Source organism: Cibotium barometz, chromosome 5, assembly GCF_041138505.1.
Source record: "Cibotium barometz isolate CiBa-2024 chromosome 5, ASM4113850v1, whole genome shotgun sequence".
Classification (NCBI taxonomy): Eukaryota; Viridiplantae; Streptophyta; class Polypodiopsida; order Cyatheales; family Cibotiaceae; genus Cibotium; species Cibotium barometz.
Window position 1 is genome coordinate 51792701 of NC_141050.1, and position 21131 is coordinate 51813831.

General features: G+C 45.7%; 1 protein-coding gene across 1 annotated transcript; it reads right to left on the minus strand.

Annotated features, from left to right (window-relative positions):
- Window positions 1–222: 222 nt before the first annotated feature.
- LOC147638624 (polypyrimidine tract-binding protein homolog 1-like) lies at window positions 223–18413 on the minus strand. Its single transcript, XM_086798543.1, has 10 exons — window positions 17960–18413; window positions 4044–4253; window positions 3104–3166; window positions 2888–2961; window positions 2688–2783; window positions 2313–2370; window positions 2062–2166; window positions 1175–1256; window positions 968–1080; window positions 223–879 (listed from the first exon to the last, which is right to left on the minus strand). The coding sequence occupies exons 1-10, from the start codon at window positions 18143–18145 to the stop codon at window positions 373–375; spliced, it is 1494 nt and encodes a 497-aa protein (XP_086654669.1). The 5' UTR covers window positions 18146–18413; the 3' UTR covers window positions 223–372.
- Window positions 18414–21131: the final 2718 nt, after the last annotated feature.

Here is a 21131-nt window from a genome sequence, read left to right on the forward strand (position 1 = left end):
TCTCAAGTTTACCCACATTCACAATTGCAAGCCCTCCAAACAAAGCTTCCACCCTAGCAAGTTTTTGTAATGCATTGCAGAACCATTAGTTGCAATGAGAACAAAATCCTAGAGCAATCTTCCCGTTAAAACAATACTTGGACAACTCAATGGCAGCTAAAAATTTGCGATCAGCCTGAAATTTTGAAAACAACAAGAGCACCATTCAACCTCCACACCCAATTGAACAGCACATAACCCAATTGAATAGCACATAATCAAAAAGAATGGAATAGAAGTCTAGCCTTCCCATGATAAAACCCAAACCAATCCATTAGTCCCTTATTTTGCCATTGCCATGTTAGTATGCATCAGAGGGACGAGGATCCATTATTACATATAAAAGGCTGAGGATCCATTATTAGGTGGTGGCACTGGTCCAGGCCCTGGCAAGTATGATGACTGATGTTGGTGGCCAAATGGCTGAAAAGCAGGACTTGGAGGTGGCTGGCCAAACTGAAAACTAGCACCTGCTCTTTGACCAGAAGCCCCTGAGTGTATGGAGTGTGGAGGAGGAGAAACTCCTGAAGGACCATACGAAGAGAGACCTTGATGAGGTAAAATCCCTCCTGGAGATGTCACCGATGCCGCAGGCACAAAAGGAGCTCCATATATGGAGTTTGGTGCAGATCCACCTAGAGGTACACTGGACATACTGCCTGCTACTTCCCAGCTTTGCTGTTGAGCCAATCCTCCCATCCTACTTGCAGAAGCAGATAAGCCTCCAGCTGTTGGTAGAACAGGTGGAGCTCCAGACAGCTGTTGACCAAGAACTGATGGTTGGCTCAAAAGAACACCAGGATTAGGGTTCGTGTAATCCCTGCTGCGATCATTGTTAGCCTGGCCCACACAATAAAAATGGCAGTTTAGGACATTTTATTTGCCCACAATTCTAACATAACACAGCTCAAACCCCATTTAAAAATACCTTTACACTGAGATCAGTATGGCGAGAGTACGAAAGATGGAGCTTACAAAAGCCACCTTCATATATGCAGTGACCTTCCAATGCTTCTTTTGCAGTTACTGCAGTGTTGACATCTGTGGCAGTAAATTCAAACAGAAAGCTTGTAAGGTCTGAAAAAACTGCATGCTGACAGACTGAAGCACATAAAAAAGAGTAACATAACCTTACCAGAATACTGAATCAACGCTTGCAGTCCGGCGTTTTTCTCAAACATTGCAATCTTTTGGACAGTACCAAAAGCTGAGAATATCTGCAGAGACAATCCATACATCCAAAATATTTAGCTTGAAAGCTAAAACCTCTATAATTGGCATCAAGAGACAAACAGCTGAGTCAAGAAGATTTGGTTTGAAAATCTCTGTTAGCATCATTGTGATTCTGTAGATGTGGATCAAAAAGCGTGTTTGAACTTTGCATGCAGCTAGGGGAGATTTCTCCACTGCTAAACAAACTAAACCATGGACAGGAATTTCAGATTTAAAACTCAGCCATGGATTTTGGTAATTGTGATAGCTATCATCACTTCTGCCTATAACTGTTTCAGTTTCCAAGAGACATGCACATGAGTTTTCCCTGTCCTTCACGGTGATCCCTAGGAATCAGGATGGAGTGATCTGGAGTAGTTTTTATTCTTAGAGTTTACCTGAATCAGGGCCTGGATCAAACCTCTGCCTAGCTCAAGTCTTAACACAAGGAGGGTGGTTTCTAGTGGTACGAGACACCATGGCTTTGGCCAGGTGATCTCAAAGGGAGCTATGGCTGGGAGAGCTTCTCCATCCAGGTCGAGAGAAACTAATGTGTATTTAAGTTGGTCAAGAGATCCTCGTACAGCACTTTGAATAAGTGCCAATAATCTTGATCCTCTTTGTGCATGTGTCAGGTGGAGATGCCAGATGAAGCCTGGGAGAGAGAACCTTTATCTTGTCCACACCACGATGGACAACAAAGCAGGATGCAGCATCATCATCGTTCTCTGATGGCTTGACCTTGTGAATTATTTTAGTACAAGAAGTATAAATACCATATTAAACAGCAACATCTCGACGGTCACCTACCGTGTGTAACACCTCAATGGTCACCTCGTACTGCATGTTCTCTATTGAAGCAAGTAGCACATTGCTTTCCAGCTCCTTTTTCTTTCCATCTGTTCCTACAGCGAACTAAACACGAAAAAAGATCGTAAGTACGAATATGACCTCTGTTCCTATGGCAAACTGAACATGAGAAAAGATCGTAAGTATAAACGTGACTTCTGAAAATCGTAAGGTTAGCAAAAGCACCAAGGGTGACACAGATAAGTGTTTACCTGTCCGGTGCCATCAATGGCAGAGGGAGCCACAGGTAAGTAAGGATTTGTGTAGTCCCTGCATGCCATACACGGCCAACAGTTTCAAGAACAAGCATTAATAGTAATCCATGCATCCTTGATCTTGAAAAACAAGTAGGCTCAGGTCCTCTATAGCAGAAGCAGTGTACCATTTTCCCATCAGTAAATAAAATTCACAAGCATGAGACATAGCCAAATCCAGTTTCTTTTAAACCTGTAACATGGAAAAGTAACCGACTTCAAAGAGACTTGAAAGCAGGCAAGTGCACTCGGAGCATCAAGAGCAGCTACACAAGTGTGCATGCATGCACGCACACACACGTGCGCTCTCTACTGTTAAAATAGAACCGATACCTGCTCCGATGGCTTTGAAACTTCACTGTTAGATCCATATGGGCAGAAAAAGAGATGTGCAAGTGACAAGTCCCAACATGATCTGGCAGTAGATACCTGAAAAATTGTGTTTCAATTTCAAAACCCTGTAACTTGAATAACACTCAGATTAGTAGAAAGGCATTTTAACAATTTTAATGAACTGTTTTCCATTACATTACCTGGGAATACTTCTGCCATCTAAAGCTGATCTTGCTGATGAAGCGGTATCCGCATCACTAAATTGAACAAGAGCCTGGTAATTGATTGCAGTCACATCAAGAAGTTAACAACTGATTGTTTTTGCATGTGTCCGTGTGCACAAAAGGAGGGAGACAGGAAGAGGGAGGGAAAGGGGAGGTTTAAAAACAGCAAGAAAATGTACGCACAACACTGACCTGAAATCCTGCAGTCTTCTCAAAGGTCGCAATCTTGTGTACAAAACCAAAAGCTGAAAATACCTGCGGCATAAAATTCGATTTTCCTTTTAGAAAATTTATCTATGCGAGCTTTTCAGCCTGAAAATTATGAAGCCAAAAGAAAAGAAAAAAACATAGCATTCCTCAATTTAAATATCACCAAGAAGCCCATACTAACAAGATCTGTACAACCATTTCAACAGCGAGGCTCTGCAACAATCACCTACAATAGTGGGGGACTAGCAGAAATAAAGAAAAACAAATGAAAGACTTGACAGCTACTAACAACATAAGCAAGGAAAGCATTTACATGCCTTTCCAGAAATGAAAGACTTGACAGCTACTAACAACATAATTAAGCAAAGCATTTACATGCCTTTCCAGCCCCCGGTGTCACAGGAATCGGACAAGTAACAACATGAGAGAACTTTCTAACCATCATGCAATGAAAGGAATTATGCACTGGACTAGATTGAACAAACACACATGCTATGCCATCTATAGGGTATGAAGAACATACAATTCAACACCTATCTTAGGCTCCTGTAAAAGTAAAGAGGGGTTTTGGGGGAAGACCCGAGATCACTAAGAAGACTTCAATGACGACAATCTCAACTATCATGGAGAAAGGGTTAGGAGCAGGGAAGGATTGAGAGGAGAGTTTAAGCAGAAAAGGGATGAAACAAACACACGTGCTCTTCCTTCATGGAGAAGTCTGCCGATCGAAGATGTCCGAAACATGGACCTGCTGATGCATGCAGCAAGAACTGTCACCTTCTTTGCTATTCTTTTGAATTACATTATTAGCTAGGCAACACTCAAAAAAGTAATAGAGCTTCATCCGATGCATAGGCTCCTATATTGCAACCCCTTGTTTTAGCATCCAAAGCATTAAGGGACATCAAAATATCGGACTTACCAGGTGCAAAACATCGATGCTAACATCGCCAGCTTCTACACCCTCGAATGTCACCAAGAGAACATTGCTGGCAACATCTCCAGAACTCTTATTATTCACAATTTCTTGCCTGTTTGAGTACTGCAGGTACACTGTCTTTCCTCTGATCTGAGCCGGCTCAGACGAAGAAGCATAATAAGAAACCATAGAGATAGCCTGGTTTAGATCCCCCTGCAAAAAGTAATCCATGCCATTAAAAACAAACCACAAAAGACTCAACTCACTTCTAGGCTAATACTTGTTTATTAGTAACACAAAGTGAAGTACCTTATATGTCGGAATGTGCAGCGGAAAAGAGACAGAAATCAGAGAGCAGAAAACTGCAGAATAGCAAGAGAGGAGAGACAGTGTCGAACACTACTATATACACACAATAGCCAGTACAAAACTGTGGGGGGGCAAGGCCCACAATATATATGGGCTGGGGCTGCAGTCGGCCCTGTTTAAAATAGGCCGACATCACCAAAATAGCCCACAACTGGGAAAAAGTCCAGTCGGCCAGCAGAAAATAAGCTGGCCAGTAGATGGCAAGTTGGCCAGCAATATGTGTGGCACCTCCTCGCATACAAGTCGGCCAGGCAAAGACAGCACCCCCACGACTGGAAAATGGAAATGGACAATGGAGAAAAAATGGAGAAGCCTCACATGGGCGGGCACACCCACATCATTGTTAGACATCATCCCCTACTTGTTGGCTTCCTATTTGGTGTCCTATTTTAGCCTCTAGGGCTGACCATGTTAGTCAGAGAGGCTGGTGAAACCGGCCTCTGGTAGAAACCAAAGTGCGGTAGACTAGCAGTCACCCTTCCACTTGTAGTCCAAATAAATAACAAAATTAACTGGAGCTAGAATGCCCCAAAACTGAAATGAAATCGACACCTGTTGGCCCCAAAGCTTGGCACCCCTTTCGGTATTTCTTTATTCAAATTCAATGAGATGTAAAACTGAGTACAACAAAGCCAGCCAGGAGAATAAACCTATATGTCCAATCTAGCAGCCCTCAAGACCTCTTAGCACAGAGGATTCACACACAGATCTGTGTCCCACAAAAGCAACACACTGTGCTTTCCTCTGATCAACCAAGACAATTCGGCAGGGCAGCCTTGAGCACACATCTGGCATATTCCACGAACATGGTTCCACAACTCAATTCAAATATACATCCACTGTCCAGTCTCTGTTTCCACCCTTTCAAACTGCCATACCCCTCCTCTCACAAGGGGCCAGATAACACAACTCTGCAGCAGACATAAGCTAGTGGAAAGAAAGAAAGATGGACAAGTTCATAGCTTACCAATTCAATGCGTGGTTCTGCACCCGTGGGACTGATCGTACCAGTCTGTACTTGACAGACTGTCTGTACTCTCTTCCTTGCAACCACCTGACTGATGCACCAACTATGCTCTGACAAAGCACCACCTGTTACGGGAGATGCACCGCCTGTTACTATTCAGGACTGAACAGAACTGTACCTGCCTGTACCTGGGCATACAGGTCAGCGGTACCTGACTGTACCTGTCCGTACAGGACTGTACGGACTGTACCTACAGTCGCCTGAACCTGCCTGCCTGCTATCAGTACTCTGTCGCCAGCATTGCCTGCAACCAGCTTGTGCGCAACAACATGTACCTGCAGTCGTACAGCAACCAACAGTACGGACTGTACTTGCTGTCCGTACCTGTCTCAGCGCCGCCTGAACCTGCAACAGCCGATTGTACCTGCCTGCAATAGAACTGCAGCCGCCTGACTGTACGGCCTGTTTTCCACATGCTCTGTACGGCCTGTCTCTGTACGGCCTATCCAGCAGTCCACTATGCAACAAGTCGACAGTCTTTCTCCTCCCTTCCCTGCACGTAGCTTGCACATTTCCCCAAAAGCAAGAGAGAGAGATGAAGAGAGGCGTGTACCTCCAAAAGTGGAGTTGCCCCTCTCTCCAAAAATATCCTAGTGGCCTTTTCTAAGGTTTGCCAACTTATTAAAGGTCACTTATGCCTAGGGGCCACCCCAAGGTTCAAACATTAAAAATATTAATGTCCTTGGTCCCCCTTCACACTTGAGGATGTCCACACATCATACCATTTGTCCGGGCACCCCAAATATGAATCATTTAATATTTATCTTGCTCACCAACCACCATGCCCACACTTGTGCTATTCCATTTTCACAGGGTCATGACAGCTGGTCACCCCTCACATATATTTTACCCATATTTATTCCCCATTTTATGGTCCTGTGTATTTTCCCAGTCGTGGAGGCCCTTTAGCTCCAGTCGGCTGCCTTCATGTAGGTGTATATATAGCCGGCATGCCTCCCTCATATCTTCATTGCTTGCCTAGCTTGTCTAGTTGCAGTCCCTCACATACGAGGTTCTCCCCTCTTGCTCGGGACATGTATTCCTTTTGGTGATGATATTGAGGACAGGTTCTCACCTGTGTTTTCTCTCTCTCTCTCTCTCTCTCTCTCTCTCTCTCTCTCTCTCTCTCTCTCTCTCTCTCCTGTGTTTCCACTTTCCCTTCTTCCGCTACACATTCTATCATGGTATCAAAGCGCCGGTGATTGTCAACGTTGGATGCTCCCTCCTCTACCTCTTCATTTCTGCGTTTTTCTGCCTATGGACAGATCTGCGTTTTTCCTTGCGTTGAAGCTTTTCAAGGGCTGACTCATCCCCATTCATTGGGCTGCAGTTCCTCTTCATCAAGGCGTCAGTTGGCAGCCTGACAGGGGCGTTTTTGCTGGACAGCATACCTGCCCTTCTGGCGGCACCTTCCAAGGGTTCTTAGGCGTTTTTTTCAGGTTTGGGCAGCAACATTGCTGTCCCAACAGGCTGCATTTCTGGCCTGTGTGGGCTTGCTTTCCCACGCCCTGTTCTTGGAGCTCTCTGGGCTCCCCTTTTGCCTATCCCTTCTGGTTATCTTGTGCCATCCCTCCCCCCCTAATTGTTCTTGTTCTCTGCAGCAGTTCTTGATCTGAGGCTTCAGCGTTTCCATATTCAGTATGTTCTACAGCCCCTTTTACCTCTGCGTTTTCAGATTTGCAGCCATGGTTGCTGCATTTTTCTGAACCGATCTTGCTGGTAGCTCTACCCTCACCTGGGCTTCATCTACTGGACCCGAAGGTACCTTCTCTTCAGCGTTTTTCCTCATAGGAGGTGTGGACACTGGTTGACCTGAATTTTCAGGTTTGTAGCCCCTTGTTTGGCTGTGTTTTCTTCTCCAATGGACACAGATCACTTGCAAAGGGGGTTTCTTGTTGGATTGTGGCTTTGGAGGCAGTTTGGTACTTGAGGAGGATTCTGAATTTCAGATTTCGGTCAACGTTTTGCTGATTTTTTGAGCATCTATACCTCTGTTTTTGTTCCTGGCCTATACGGTTTCCCGGTTTCTACATGTTCCTTGCCTTCTGTTGGCGGTAGAGTGCTATTTTTGCTGGATAGCAATGTTTTGGCTGCGTTTTGCTTCCCACATGAGTTTTCTACACTCAGAGGGGACCTATCTTCAGCTACTTCACGTGAGGATCAGTTTCGGGAGCTGTTTTGTATTTGTGGAGACTTTCTTCTTTGACAGGAGTTTACAGATTTTGGAGGAGAGCAGTGATCTTTTTAGAGATCCTGAGCAGAGTTTATTTTGTCCGAGCTTGTGTTCTTTGTAGTATTTGCAGAACAAGGAGGGTGTTTTGCCCTTGCGGTGTGATCCTTTCACATGGATCCTTTATTTGTTGCTGATTCTTGGGATCTGGTTCTACTTCTAGAACAGTCTTCTGCTATCTGTGATGCTTTTGAGGACTTTGTTACCACTGCAGTTTATATTCCTACTTCCCTTCCTCATTCTGAGGAGTCTATCTCTGCATCTCTTTGTGATGCTTTTGAGGATGCCCCTCCCCCTGCTAGTTCTGCAGGCTTGTTGTTTTGGAGGATGCCTTTTTGAACCCAGTGGGATGCTTTGGATCTATGGTTGATAACCGAGCCTGGGACATAGTGGTACTTCCAGAGTCTTTTTGATTTGGATCAGAATCAAGTTGGGCTTATATCAATCCGACAATATCTTTTTTCAGAGGGGGATGTGGAGTCCTTTCATCTTGCGATGCCCACCTCAGTGGTGTGTACTTATGTACAGCATTAGGCAACTCATGTTATTGAGTTTGAGCAGATGGACCCCATCTTTTCTACAAGGTCTTTACATCTTGCGATGCCGACCTTTTCAGAGGATGCTTTTCTGCAGCATTTGGCTACTCTTGGTACAGAGTTGGAGCAAATTGACTCTTTCTTTTGCGGTTTCCAGTGAGAAGCAGTTTGCTTCCCCCAGGATTGATTATATACAGGATCTGATCTTGGGGTTGGTTATGAGGTTTTTCATACCTTCTCCAAGCTGGATACATGACATTCGACTTCGGGGAGTGTTCTTAGACTTGGGCTTGGAACCATTATTTGGAGCAACACATCGCAACCTATATGGTTGTTTTCTTCCAGAGAAGCGGTGTACCTGGCAGCTTGTTCTGTTGCTTTTGTAGCTGAGTTGCTGAGGAGATTGCTTGTGTAGCTTTCTTGGTACCTGTTCTGCAGTCTTTCATCTTTGATCGAGGACGGCATCTCTGGCTTCTTGGAGTTCACTCAGCATCCGGTGCTGAGAGGGGGTGTTAGGGACATCATCCCCTACTTGCTGGCTTCCTATTTGGTGTCCCATTTTAGCCTCTAGGGCTGACCATGTTAGTCAGAGGGGCTGGTCACCCCTCACATATATTTTACCCATATTTATTCCCCATTTTATCGTCCTGGGTATTTTCCCAGTCGTGGAGACACTTTAGCTCCAGTCGGCTGCCTTCATGTAGGTGTATATATAGCCGGCATGCCTCCCTCATATCTTCATTGTTTGCCAAGATTGTCTAGCTGCAGTCTCTCACATGCGAGGTTCTTGTTGGTCATGTCCACTCCCGGCTAGTTCAGATGTGAACCCAGCTTACTTTCCCTGTGAGACTGGACACAGGTTTTTTCCCGTGTGAACACACTTATGTGTGTTGGGCACTTTGCCCTAGGCCTTTTAGTACTCACTTGTACTTTCATTTCATATCATTATTGAGTACATCTTTTCCAACACTCACGTTTCTCTGTGCTTGAGGTTGTGTGTGTGTGTGTGTGCGCGCGCGCGCGCGCTAGCTGCCCTCCTACCCAACATTGGTATCAGAGCTTGGTTAGGGTTGGCATTAGGGTTTGCCCCTATCTCCGTCTCACCGCCCTCAGCCGTCGATCCTCTGTCCGTATGCCATACTGTACCACCACCTCCATAATGTATTGCCGTCGTACTGTATTGCCGCCGTCGCCGTGCTGTACCACCGCCGTCGCACCCTCAGCTGCACGCCGCCGCCACAGTCGCCCCTGCGTGCGTCGCCGTCGAGTAGCGATCAGATCTACGCTGCCCATTGCCAGATCTGCGCCGCCCGTTATCACATCTGCGCCGCCGTACAACGCCTTGCCTTGTACCTGCGCCCTGCCCCGCCGTACAACCTTACAGCAACTACCTCAGATCTAACAGATCTGTACACTACTTGCCTATTGCTGCTGCCCAATTGCAACTCCAAATCCCTTACAGATTTCAGGTTTGTGATATTAATTAGCAAATTAGTTGCATTAATTTTGGGGCTTTTCACCATTGAGCCTACAATTGCAACATTGGCACACATTGGCATTGATTTCAGCAGATTTGATGCATAATTGCACTATAAATTTAGGGATTTAGCTGAAATTGGCACGATTTTGCAGAAATTGACACTATTTGCAAGCAATTTTGGGTATTACAGGCACATTTGGTTGGCATTGGGACATTTCCCCCAAATTTTGGGTATTACATGCACATTTGGTTGGCATTGGGGCATTTCCTCCAATTTTTGGGCATTTTAGCATTTGGTACAGGCGACAATCACATTAGCAGATTTATAGGATTTGCGCACTTGCAGCTCTTACAGGTGTCAGTTGATTGTGTTATTCACAGCACATGTATACATTTGTGGTTTGCTGCGGCATATGTATGCCATTGTGGACACTTTGATAGATTTGCATCATCGTGCAATACACTTGCAGATTTGGGACATGCATATGTATTTCTCGTGGTGAAGGAGTTCCCTTTCGGTCCATTGGTTATCCTGCTATTTATCTCCCGCATTCTTACGGTTTTGCTGGGCGTTGCCTACTCTTGGTGACTTGTGACAGATTTGCTCTGCTATCATGGCCAACAGTAATAGTGACTGACCTCTTTGGAATGCTATCTCAAGAGGACAAGCTCAATGGGGACAACTACCCTATGTGGGCTTATATGATGCGTCATGTTTTGGTTGCCAAAAATGTATGGCTGTATGTGGATGGAACTGAGGAGCGTCCTCTTGCACTTGCTCCAGCAGAAGGTGAAGTGATTCCCGCTCACCCTCATGAAGGTCCTCCTCGTCTTCCTCCTACTCAACAACAGCGTACTTGGGATGCTATGGATGCTCAGGCCCATGCATTGATTGCTCTCTCGTGCCGCAGGCATATCATTCTGCACATTCGTTCTTGCACCACTACAAAGGGTGCTTGGGATACCTTGGCGGCATTGTATTCAGGTCGCAATGAGGCTCGTGTAGCTTACCTTCGGGGCAAGCTTGAGACTGACCGCATGCTTGAAGGTGACTCTATCGATCAGTACCTTACGCATGTGAAGGACCTACGAGAGCAGCTCATTAACATTGATGAGGTCTTGACAGATAGCTATCTTGTTCAGACGGTTTTGCGTAACTTGCCCGACTCTTATTAGACATTTGGCACCACTTTGCGGTTGTTGGCTGGCAATGCACCTAATGCCGTCACTTTTGACAACCTTGTGACTCTCTTGCTCAGTGAAGAGCAATCTCATTCCAACAAGAACAACATGATGTCTGTTGAGTCAGCAATGGCTGCTCCCTTTCGTGGGAATAGATCTGGGCCTAAACCAGCCCATCGGATCCTCCTAAGACAGAGGTCAAGCCTAAAAAGAAAAAGCGTTGTAACTATTGAAGGAAAACAGGGCACACCATAGAGGAATGCAAGAAGCGTATTGAGAGTGAAAAAAAGAAGAAGCTGGCATCTTCTTCTACAAGTGCAGATCAGGCCAATTCGGCTACACGTGTCAGCCTTGAGCACCATCACGTGGGAGGAGCTTGTGCCCATGGTCCTGGACCAAGAGAAACGATTCACGAACCCTCCTCAGGGTGGAGGTTCGGAGGCCTTAACTGGCCAACGGTCGAAAGGCAGTAACACAGGCAAAGGGAAGGCTTCATCGGAGAAGTCTTCTGAGAAGAAGTCCGTTACTGACCGCGAGAAACTAAAGACAGAGAGGACCTGTAATGATTGTGGCGAGAAAGGCCACTATTGGAGGCAGTGTCCCAAGCGGAAGACCGAGAAGGGTGAAGATTCCTCAGCAGCAATCATGAAGACTCCGGCTTGTGTGCACCTGGAGGTGGTGGACACCGCTGTTTCATTTTCTTCACGGGAGTGGATTCTCGATAGTGGTGCTTCCAGGCACATGACTCCTTCCCGTTCCGGTTTACAGGATCTCTGCAGGCTTTCTGGTCACATACTTACTGGGGATACATCCACTATCCCAGTTCACAGTGAGGACAGGATGGAGATAGTTCCTGATGTGGCAGAGGGGGGAAGCATTCCTCCCAGATTGGCTAGCTCAGAGTGTCATCACACCAGCTTGAGATTGAGGTAGGTAGGGCAGCACGGATCCCCAGAGCAGAGAGTTGTATGTTCCGGCACTTGGTTTTCATCTGTTGTCAGTGCATCAGGTTTGCAAGACTGACGTACGGGTGGAGTTTGATGAGCATTTTCTTGCTCTCCGGGACAAAGCAACAGGCCAAGTGGTTTGGGAAAGCGGAGTGGAGAATGGAGTTTACAAGCTTTCAGCACTCTCTCCCATGTCCTCAGGTTTGTGATGAGTGGCAGTCTGGAAATGGCCACTTATGTGTGGATACGCTGCAGGTGCAGGCTTTCCGGGACCATATGGTGGATAGCTTGCCAGTAGATGGCAGCAGTTGGCAGGAACTTTCCAGTACTGATGTTGGTAGTTCTTGTGTTCTTCAATCAGAGGAAACTGGACAGGTAACTTATGCTCTGATGTCTCGTCGTATTCAGGACAAAGAACCTCCAGTAGATGAGGATGTTCTTTCAACAGGGACCTTTCGGAAAGCCAGGCAGGTGGCAGTTGATTACTTGCAGAAGGAGGTGGTTTCTCCAAGCCTTGCGTGGTCTTCATCAGGTTTCTAGGACTTGTTTTTGCACCGTAACAAGTGTTGATCCTTGTGGGCTGTGTGATGCCTCTTTGACTCAGAAGCAGTATGGTTCATTGATCCGGTTAATGGACACCACATTGGACGGGAGCTTCCTGATGAGGCAGTTGAGCTCATGGTTGCAGATAACTTTTTGGGAGGCAAGATTGCGTTTCCTGTGGTTTCTACGGCATGCGAAGGATCATGGACTCTTGTACACAGGCGGGGGATTGTTGGATGGAGTCCGACTCCACGGTTGCAGTGACTCGGTTTGGGGAGGAGATCCGGACACGAGATCTACTTCAGGCCCAGGAGAAGTTTTACGGAGCAGTAAGAGACAGTCATCTTTTGCCTTGACGAGGACAGAGGCAGAGTACGGGGCTGTTTGTGATACTGCTTGTGAGGTGGTGAGGATGCAGAGGTTGCATTGCACGTTTGGGCTTCCACTGGAGGAACCCATGGTCATCCAGAGGCACTTTGTTCGTGAACAGATCGTTGCTGATGACATCTTGCTAGAGTTCTGTTCGACAAAGGACAGTACGGTGGACCTCTTCACGAAATCGCTCTCTCAGGACTTGCTCAAGCGGCACCCCAGCTCCCTGTGGTTGGTTTCACAACCAGGAGCTGAGAGGGGGTGTTAGAAGTCATCTCCTGTCTAGTTTTATACACCAAGGCCTTTGTTGTGGGTGTGCTCGCCCTTATGAGGTGTTTTATCATTTTTCCCCACTCCGCATTTTTCCCATTTTTTCTGTGGCATGGGAGGCAGTCTAGTAGTGGCAGGAGGACCCTGAGCCTGGCCGACTGCATCTGTGACATGGCCGACTGCACTGCATGAGTCGTGGGACTCTTCTGATGCTGGCCGACCCATTTTGATGCTGGCCGACTGTGATTATTCAATCATTGATGATTCTTGTGTCCAGTCGGCTGCCCTACAGCAGGCCGACTGTTGATGGGGGGGCATATAAATAGGCCCCCAGCCCCCATACCACTTGTGTATCATATCCGGGATCTTCTTGTGTATATAGAGCAGAGTTACACGCCTATTTCTCTCTCTCTCTTGTGCTGTATTTTTCTACATGCGTTTTTGCTCGTGTTCCCAGATCTGGTCATCATCTCCGCTGCGTATTCTGACATCTTCCATCCCATGCCACTAGAATACTCCCCATATGTGATCCTTGTGCATGCGACAATCCTAGCATCCCATACTACTAGAAGCCTCCAGTACACGACCAAAACCATAAACTATTCATCAAAACCATAGAGAAGCCTTTTTCCAAGATCAGAATGGTTTCCAAGGAAAAAAGCCTTTCAAAAAAATAGCTTTCTTGAAACACATCTCAAGATAGACATGAGAAACGTTCTCCACTTGCATCAGCAAGGGAGTTCAACATGTACAAAATTCCAACTATTGGCAAAAAGCATCAACTTGGTAAAAGTCAAAGTATACTAAGCTTTTCTTGCCAAGTTCTTCATGAAGCCAAAAGAAATATCTCCTTGGCATACACATAAAAGGGGAGTCTCGGAACCATATACTAGACCAAACACTTCAAATACCAGCATGAAAACACAGCGGAAAAACAATATACAATACAATAACACCGCACTAAGCCAGAACGGCCGGCCCCCGTAGGAGCTTTATTCAAATAGAAGCTTTTACAATAACCAAGGTGCGGGTGTGAACAACACCATATCTTTCCACAAATTCTTTAGAGAATACAATTCAACTCCAAAAAGCTGACAAACAGTCACCAAAGAGCATCCCCTAAAACAAGCCCCAAACTAGCCCCTAGGCTCCACACGTGTGATCCAATGTTGTACCACTGTACGGCTGCTGCACACGGGCTGTTCTTAGCACCTGTATGGCCTACCCCCTGGAAAGAGTATGTTGTACTCTTTGTATGACCAGGATATGAATGGGTTGGAATGTTGTACGGCAAAAGCTTTTCAATACGGCCTATGCAAGAAGAGGAGAAGCTGTCGTACCCTGTGTACAACCTACGCAAGTAAGTGGGGAAAGGCTGTGTGTTGTACGACCAGAGCAACAGGGTGGGAGAAAGGGGGCTGCCCGACTGCAGCTCTAGTACGGCCTCCAGAAAGAGAGAGAAAAGTACAACCGCTTGGATCTCCTGTACGACTACACACACAGAGAGAGAGAGAGAGAGAGAGAGAGAGAGAGAATACTGTCAACTGTATGCTCTTGTTTGACTACCAAAAGGGCCAGAGAGGATCTGCTCCGACTGCTCATGAAAATAAGCGCATGCTAATAAACTCGATTGGCCATATCTGCCTTGCTTTTCCCTTTTTCACCAAAAATAGTTGGACTTTTCTCCAAAATATCAACTTGGTGCTTTTTCTCAACTTGTAGCTCAAGTTTTGAAATAGGCGCCTTCTTTTTGTCCATATGTCGATGCCCATTGTAATAATATGTTCACCTTGGTGTTAATGGTGTGTGAACACACTAACCCATGAACCTTATAAGCCACTTGGATGAATAAAATTCATGCTACTTTTGCTCAAAATCCATCTTTCAGGCCAAATTTTGTCGATGAAAGCTCAAGCTTTCTTCTATGGAAAGATCCTTGTTCACACCTTGGTTCCGCCCAGTGTCTGAAACATTGATCAAGATTGGTGAAATTGTAGGACCTGGAGGGGAAACTCGTCCCACATGAGCCCAGTCTGGGACGAGTCGACCAGGGTTCCACTCTACACGTCTGAGGTCAGGTGTGCATTGTCATGCACATAGGCAAACACATACGGGTATGGAAGTACGAAAAAAGTACGGTTTAGACCCCCAAGAAATTCCATACGTCAAATATTACATGTATGATCAATGATGTAACATGTTACATAAGGAGGGAGCGTGGAGTGGGCAAATGCCAAAACCTGTCACCTATAGGATGTGGACAAACATGAGGAGGTCCAAGCCTCAAGAAACTAAATAAAACATGAGTGGAAGCGAGCAAAAACATTGATGATGGAGTGCTCACTGCTCAGTGGGCAAGCTGCAAAACCTCTAGACTAACTCTTGAGCAATGAGGAAAAACATAAGTAGGAAGTGGACAAAACATAAGTCGAGAGTGGAAGAATACTAAGTAGCCCTAAGCCTCATCAAAGCTCCCATCATCCTCAACATGATGAATGGGCTCCTCATCCTCATCTACAAACTCATTCTCCTCCTCATCATCATCAAACTCATACGCCTCGGTAGCAATTGAGTATGATGTCCCAACATGGCTAGAGGATGGCTTGCTGGAAACCACTCACACAATATGCTGGCCTATTAGCGGTGAACTTCCCGGCACTAATTCAATACAGTGGTCTTCCGGTCGAATGGGAGGCATACCATCCAGAAGATAGCTCGCAAAACAATCCTTAAACTCACTTTAAAAATTCAGCCTATCATGTGTAAAGGTATCCATATGTACATCAGCATGTTCCACTTCATCACGTACAAAAACCAAGTATGAACAAACACTCTTTTTTATTGCTTTATTGATTTGTACATGAGATACAACAAGTATAGTGTCACCTAACACACCGGCATCTATACAATGCTCTCTACCTTTGTACATAAAAGAGGTTTTGTAGACCCACATCAAATTCTTTGGCTTTCTTTCTATGGCAGTGTTTCTTCTTCATGTGCCATGGCTGGCCGCTTCCCTGTATCCAAAGTAGGCACATATCATTCATGCTCCATACTTAAGGGGTTGATTTATGCATATGCTCTTTAGAAAGGTTTTCAAGTGGTATAAGAGGAGACCTACAAGAGGAACTGGCATGTGCGGTAGAGGCATAATGAGAGGTTGTAGACACCTCTTCCCTTTTCCTATGCACAACCGATCTCAACTTTGATGCCACAAGAGAAGGCCGACTTACATTAGGTGGCTTTTGAACATAAGCCCACCTTGTTTACCTGTGATTACATCACCTCGTCCCATAAGATAAGAGATGGCCATATTCTTGGCTGCACTCCCAATTCAAATGCAACATTTTCTAATGCATTATTCACAAAGGTGGGCTGCCTTGACATATGAGATACATTCTTAGTTTGTGAACCTTCATGTACCATGTACATATGTTACATTGTCTTCCTCAGTCGTCCCATGCACTTTGACATCATGAAATGCATGAGAGACATTTTCAGCCATATCTTGTTTATGCATATGAGCATCACTGTGTACATTATCTTCTTCATGCTCCACATATACGTATTATCTTGCATTTACATCCCACATGGCTTGCCATATTGTCTAAAAATGCAAGTGTCACATGCAGTCTACACTCTGTAGTGCATGGTGACAAACTGGCTCATCATCATCAGTGCAACATTGTAACAGTATTAGTACCATTCAGGATGAAAAGATAACCCCTATGTCATCATGCCAATTGTAATGATGTGAGAGGCTAAGAAAATGAAACTCCACAAATGATGTCTCCTCCCACATATATAGGCCTCACTCTTCTCACATCCATCACCGGGATCAAAAGGAAAAGCATCAACAACAAGAAACACACAATGCACCCAAAACCCCGAGCTGGCTCCCTGGGAGCATTTGCTTTATTGGATAGCTGTAAAAGGATATGATGTGCAGTGTATGCAGGCAGCCAGCACTAGAAGTAGGATTTTTCACTGCATAAAACTTCAAACTCAAATTGCAGAATAACAAAATAGATAACATTATTGTATTATTGAAGTGATACAATAGAATGGAAAAGCCTCGATACAATAGAATGGAAAAGCCTCCACACCTGTATGCTCCAACGAAGGGAGCTTTGATGGATAATTTGGAATTGTTGCATGAGTAAAGTTACAGTAATGACCAATAACTTATCTAGAAAAGGGGCTAGTAATGTCTTCATAGAGGACCGGATAGCCATGACTAGACCACATAGGTCCGCAATCATAGTCGATGCCACTTATGTGGTGTAGACTCAGACCATAAGAACTACTAGTTACACATCCTATGGCAGCCAAATAAGGCTGGACAGAGAACATGGGGGTTGGACAGGCGAGATCGCCAGTACATTAATTGACGAGCTGTCATGATGGAGCCCCTGCTCGAGCACGTCAAAGCTAAATTTTCAAAAATCAATAAATTAAAGACCAAAACGCATCAAGAAGACCAATGCTATTCTCTGAGAGAAAAACTATATGAGATGTTTAGCCTCCAATGCACCAAGAATGGAGGTATGCAATATATAAAACTGGGGGTAGGGTTACAATGAAAGTTTTTCTTCATTCGCTTAATCCTAGCTTCAATTCAGATGTCTAATGAATCCTGATTTCGATTACGATGTCGGAAAAACCTCAGTTTCGCTTCCATGCCTGAGAAACCCCGTCTCAGTTTCCATGTCTGAGAAACCCTTGTTTCAGTTCACACGTCTCCACGGCTGGGAAACCCTTGTTTCAATTCCCACTGCTTCGAGCAACACCGTTTTCTTCATTCTCTATGACCTTAAAAAAAGGGCTCACGGAAATCAACAAATCAATTGAGATTACGAGGTTAGGGCTACAGGGAGAACTTGTTGGATGACGATTAAAGTTACATAGGAGTTATGTGAAGAAAATTAAAGTTAGGGATACAGTTAGGGTTACAGGGACATACGAATTCAACAAAAGCCTGGTTGCGGTTGGCGCCAACGTTGCACTTGGTGTTGACCACTTTACCGAAGGGCTTGCAGAGCTCGATGAGCTCTTCCTCGCTGCACTCCCACGGCAGGTTGCGCAAGTGCAGGACCTTCGAAGGGGGTTGCGTGTACCGGAACTGCGGCTGCCCTGCACTGGAGGTCATGGTGTGTGAAGCGAAAGCTACAGCAAAGCGATCACAGAGAGATTCGAAGGCTAAAGGTGTAGCAACATGGGAACGCAACAGCAGCAGGGTGAAGATGCGGGGTAAAACCCTGTCTGCACAACGGCCAAACTGATTTCCTTCGTGCGGATGGAAATGACCCTCCTTTTGATGTGTTATGTCAAGGCCTGCTTATTAGGGGAGGATGGAGGCGAGACATAAGAAGCATGGAGAGGTATTAACCTATGCTCTCTTACCGAGTTAACTTTCTAAGATCAAATAATTAGAGACTCGAGAGATTATTAAGAACAAATAAAGGCTAAATCATTCTCATTCACAATGCCTTCAAACAATTGTGTGTTGGCATGCTATTGCATGAATTCAAGTTTACTACCAAAAGTTAGTGGGATTGTTACCTACACTTGACAATTGAGACGAGAGTAACCAAGAGACTTTGGGTCATCAAAAATTGGGAAGAAAGAGAAGGAACAGGGAGTCTAGACGAACGCAGAGGTATAGGTGGAGATCGACGGTTCAGCTACTGTAAGGGCGCGCTCCAGGGACGGTCCCCTGGACAGCGTGGGTGGGCAGGCGCCAAGCAGGAAGAGATCATGTCTAGATCAGGCCTTCAGTAATATGGAGCAGACTTATGCAGAAAAGCTGCAGTATGGGGGTATCTCTGAGGAGACCCAAGCCTCCTTGTATCAAGAGATGGCTCAGGACATGGACAAGCTATCTGCCAGAATGGGGAAGGAAAGAAGGTCTTCCAGACCAAGGTGGAACTGTCTATGGGGAAGGCAATTGCAGAGCTGCATAAAGCAATGTCATGTGGGGTATACATGTATTTTATGGGGAAACCACGTTCTGAGGATGAGTTTAGAAGATGGTTTGCAGAGGTGTATGGGGGCAGGGCTGGACTTAGTAAGTCACACTTTACAGGCAAAGGTTTCTTCTAGGCCATTATGGAGACTAAAGCCCAGAGGGATTATGTGCTTGGGAGACAGTTGCAGCTTTTAAAGGCAACCTGGTGTATACTATGCCATGGGCCCCCTCCATCAAACCAGAAGAGATGCTTCAATACCAGTGCCCTCCTGTATGGATTGAGTTCCCTGAGCTGCCATACTACTTGTGGGACCAAGTCAAAGTCATGGCAGGAGCTCTGGGGAAGGTCCTGTACACTCATAAGGAAGGCATGCGTGAAAGTAAGTCAGCTAAGAGGGCATGTGTTCTCTGGGACAGAAGGGTTGAGGTTCCAGATGTGGTACAGTTCACATTGGTGGGTGATCATAAAGTGGATATTGCAGTCAAATTCCAAGCCTTCCCAGACTCTTGTTACAAATGTAGAGGGCAAGGCCACTTTGCAAGGGAATGTACAGAGCAGACAACTCACCCAAGGAACCCCAAGGTCCCACCTCAGGCTTAGCAAAAACCTGACCAGCAGAGCAGGCCCTTCCCCAGGCGCAATCTAAAGAAGGGAGCTCTCAGGTCCCTTCTCCAACAGCTCCTCAAGACAAAGGCAAGGGTAAAGTCACCCCCCAAGTTCCCCCTGCTACAAATAACCAGGATAAGGAGGTGGTGGAGAAGCAGCAGAATGATGGCTGGCAACAAGCCAAGCAAAGGAAAATAGCCACTAAGGCAGGCAGTAGTAGTAGCACAGGCAAAGCCCTTCATAACATCACCAACAGAATCAGGGTCAAGGGCAGCATTAAAAAGGCAGCTAGGAATAGGTCTAGGGAGTTTGCTGTACTCTTGGATAGTCAAGAGGATGAGGTATATACCACTATCAATCTTGCTGATGGATAATATGTACTCAAGACCCTTAAAACTAATCTCCTGGAATGTAAGGGGTATGTGTAGCCCAGCCAAGCAAGGCTATGTCAGGCACTTGCTCAGTCAGGAGAAGCCTGATTTTTTGTTCCTACAGGAAACCAAGACAGGCTCCATGTTGTTTAACATGAAGCAGTTTGAATGTATGGTAAGCACCTCAGACAGAGGTACTGGGGGCTGTATGACACTAGTGAACATGAGACATAGAGTTGAGGAGGTAATCAGGCTCCCCTGTGGTAGAATGATTGCGTGTAAGGTCCATGTGGAAGGTGAAGTGATTGGTCTCATTAATGTGTATGCACCCAACTCTGAACCAGAGCGAAGACTGGTGTGGGATTTGCTTTACCAGAGCTGGACTGGGATGTCCCCATTTGCTTTACAGGTGACTGGAACTTTGAACCATCAGTTGATGCTCCATCCCCCCAGTGGGATAATTGGGCCAGAAAGTTTGACATCAGAGATGCTGCAGAATTGAAAGGTTGTGAACCATGCATGCTCCCAACATGGAACAATAGGCACACCCTGCAGAGACTCATTGCAAGAAGATTGGATAGAGTGTACCTCTCTGAGCAAGGGTCATGGACCCATCATGAAATTAAGGGGAAGCTGCTACACTGCCTCACAGTTTTTGACCACACTCCAGTATCCATAAGCCTCAAATGTAAAATAGACAGGAAAGTCAGTAAAAGACCCCCACCCTTTAAGTTCAATGTTTCATTCTTAAAGGATGTAGCCTTTTGTGAGGAGATGGAAAAAGCTTGGCTGCCAAGCAGTATCTGGTGTTCCAAACCCCATTGTCAGATGGCAGAAAGGGATGGAGGCAGTAATCAACCTGGCCAAAAAGATGGGCAAGAGAAGAGCCAAGAAAAGGAGAGCAGACTCAATGGGGCTAGAGACTGCACTTGAGAAGATAAGACTTGCTTGTGGTCACAACTCAGATGATTCCATTCTCAACACACTGCTCCACACCCTTGAGGATAAAGCTAAGGCCATTGAAATGGAAAGGGCAGATGCAGCAAGAGTACAAACAGGCTTGTATTGGCTCAAAACAGGGGACACTCCATCTAGGGTATCTTTCAAAACACTTAGAGCCAAGAAGGACAATGAGCTTATAGCTGCACTCAGAGGCCCAGATGGGTCTATAGTTACATATGAAAAAAGT

Excerpts from the sequence above, each read along its gene's own strand:
- LOC147638624 (XM_086798543.1), bottom strand. The coding sequence starts at position 18,145 with ATGACCTCCAGTGCAGGGCAGCCGCAGTTCCGGTACACGCAACCCCCT. Across the intron at positions 2,962-3,103 it reads AGAAGACTGCAGGATTTCAG|GCTCTTGTTCAATTTAGTGA; the intron begins GTCAGTGTTGTG and ends ATCAATTACCAG. Across the intron at positions 2,371-2,687 it reads TTTCAAAGCCATCGGAGCAG|GGACTACACAAATCCTTACT; the intron begins GTATCGGTTCTA and ends TATGGCATGCAG.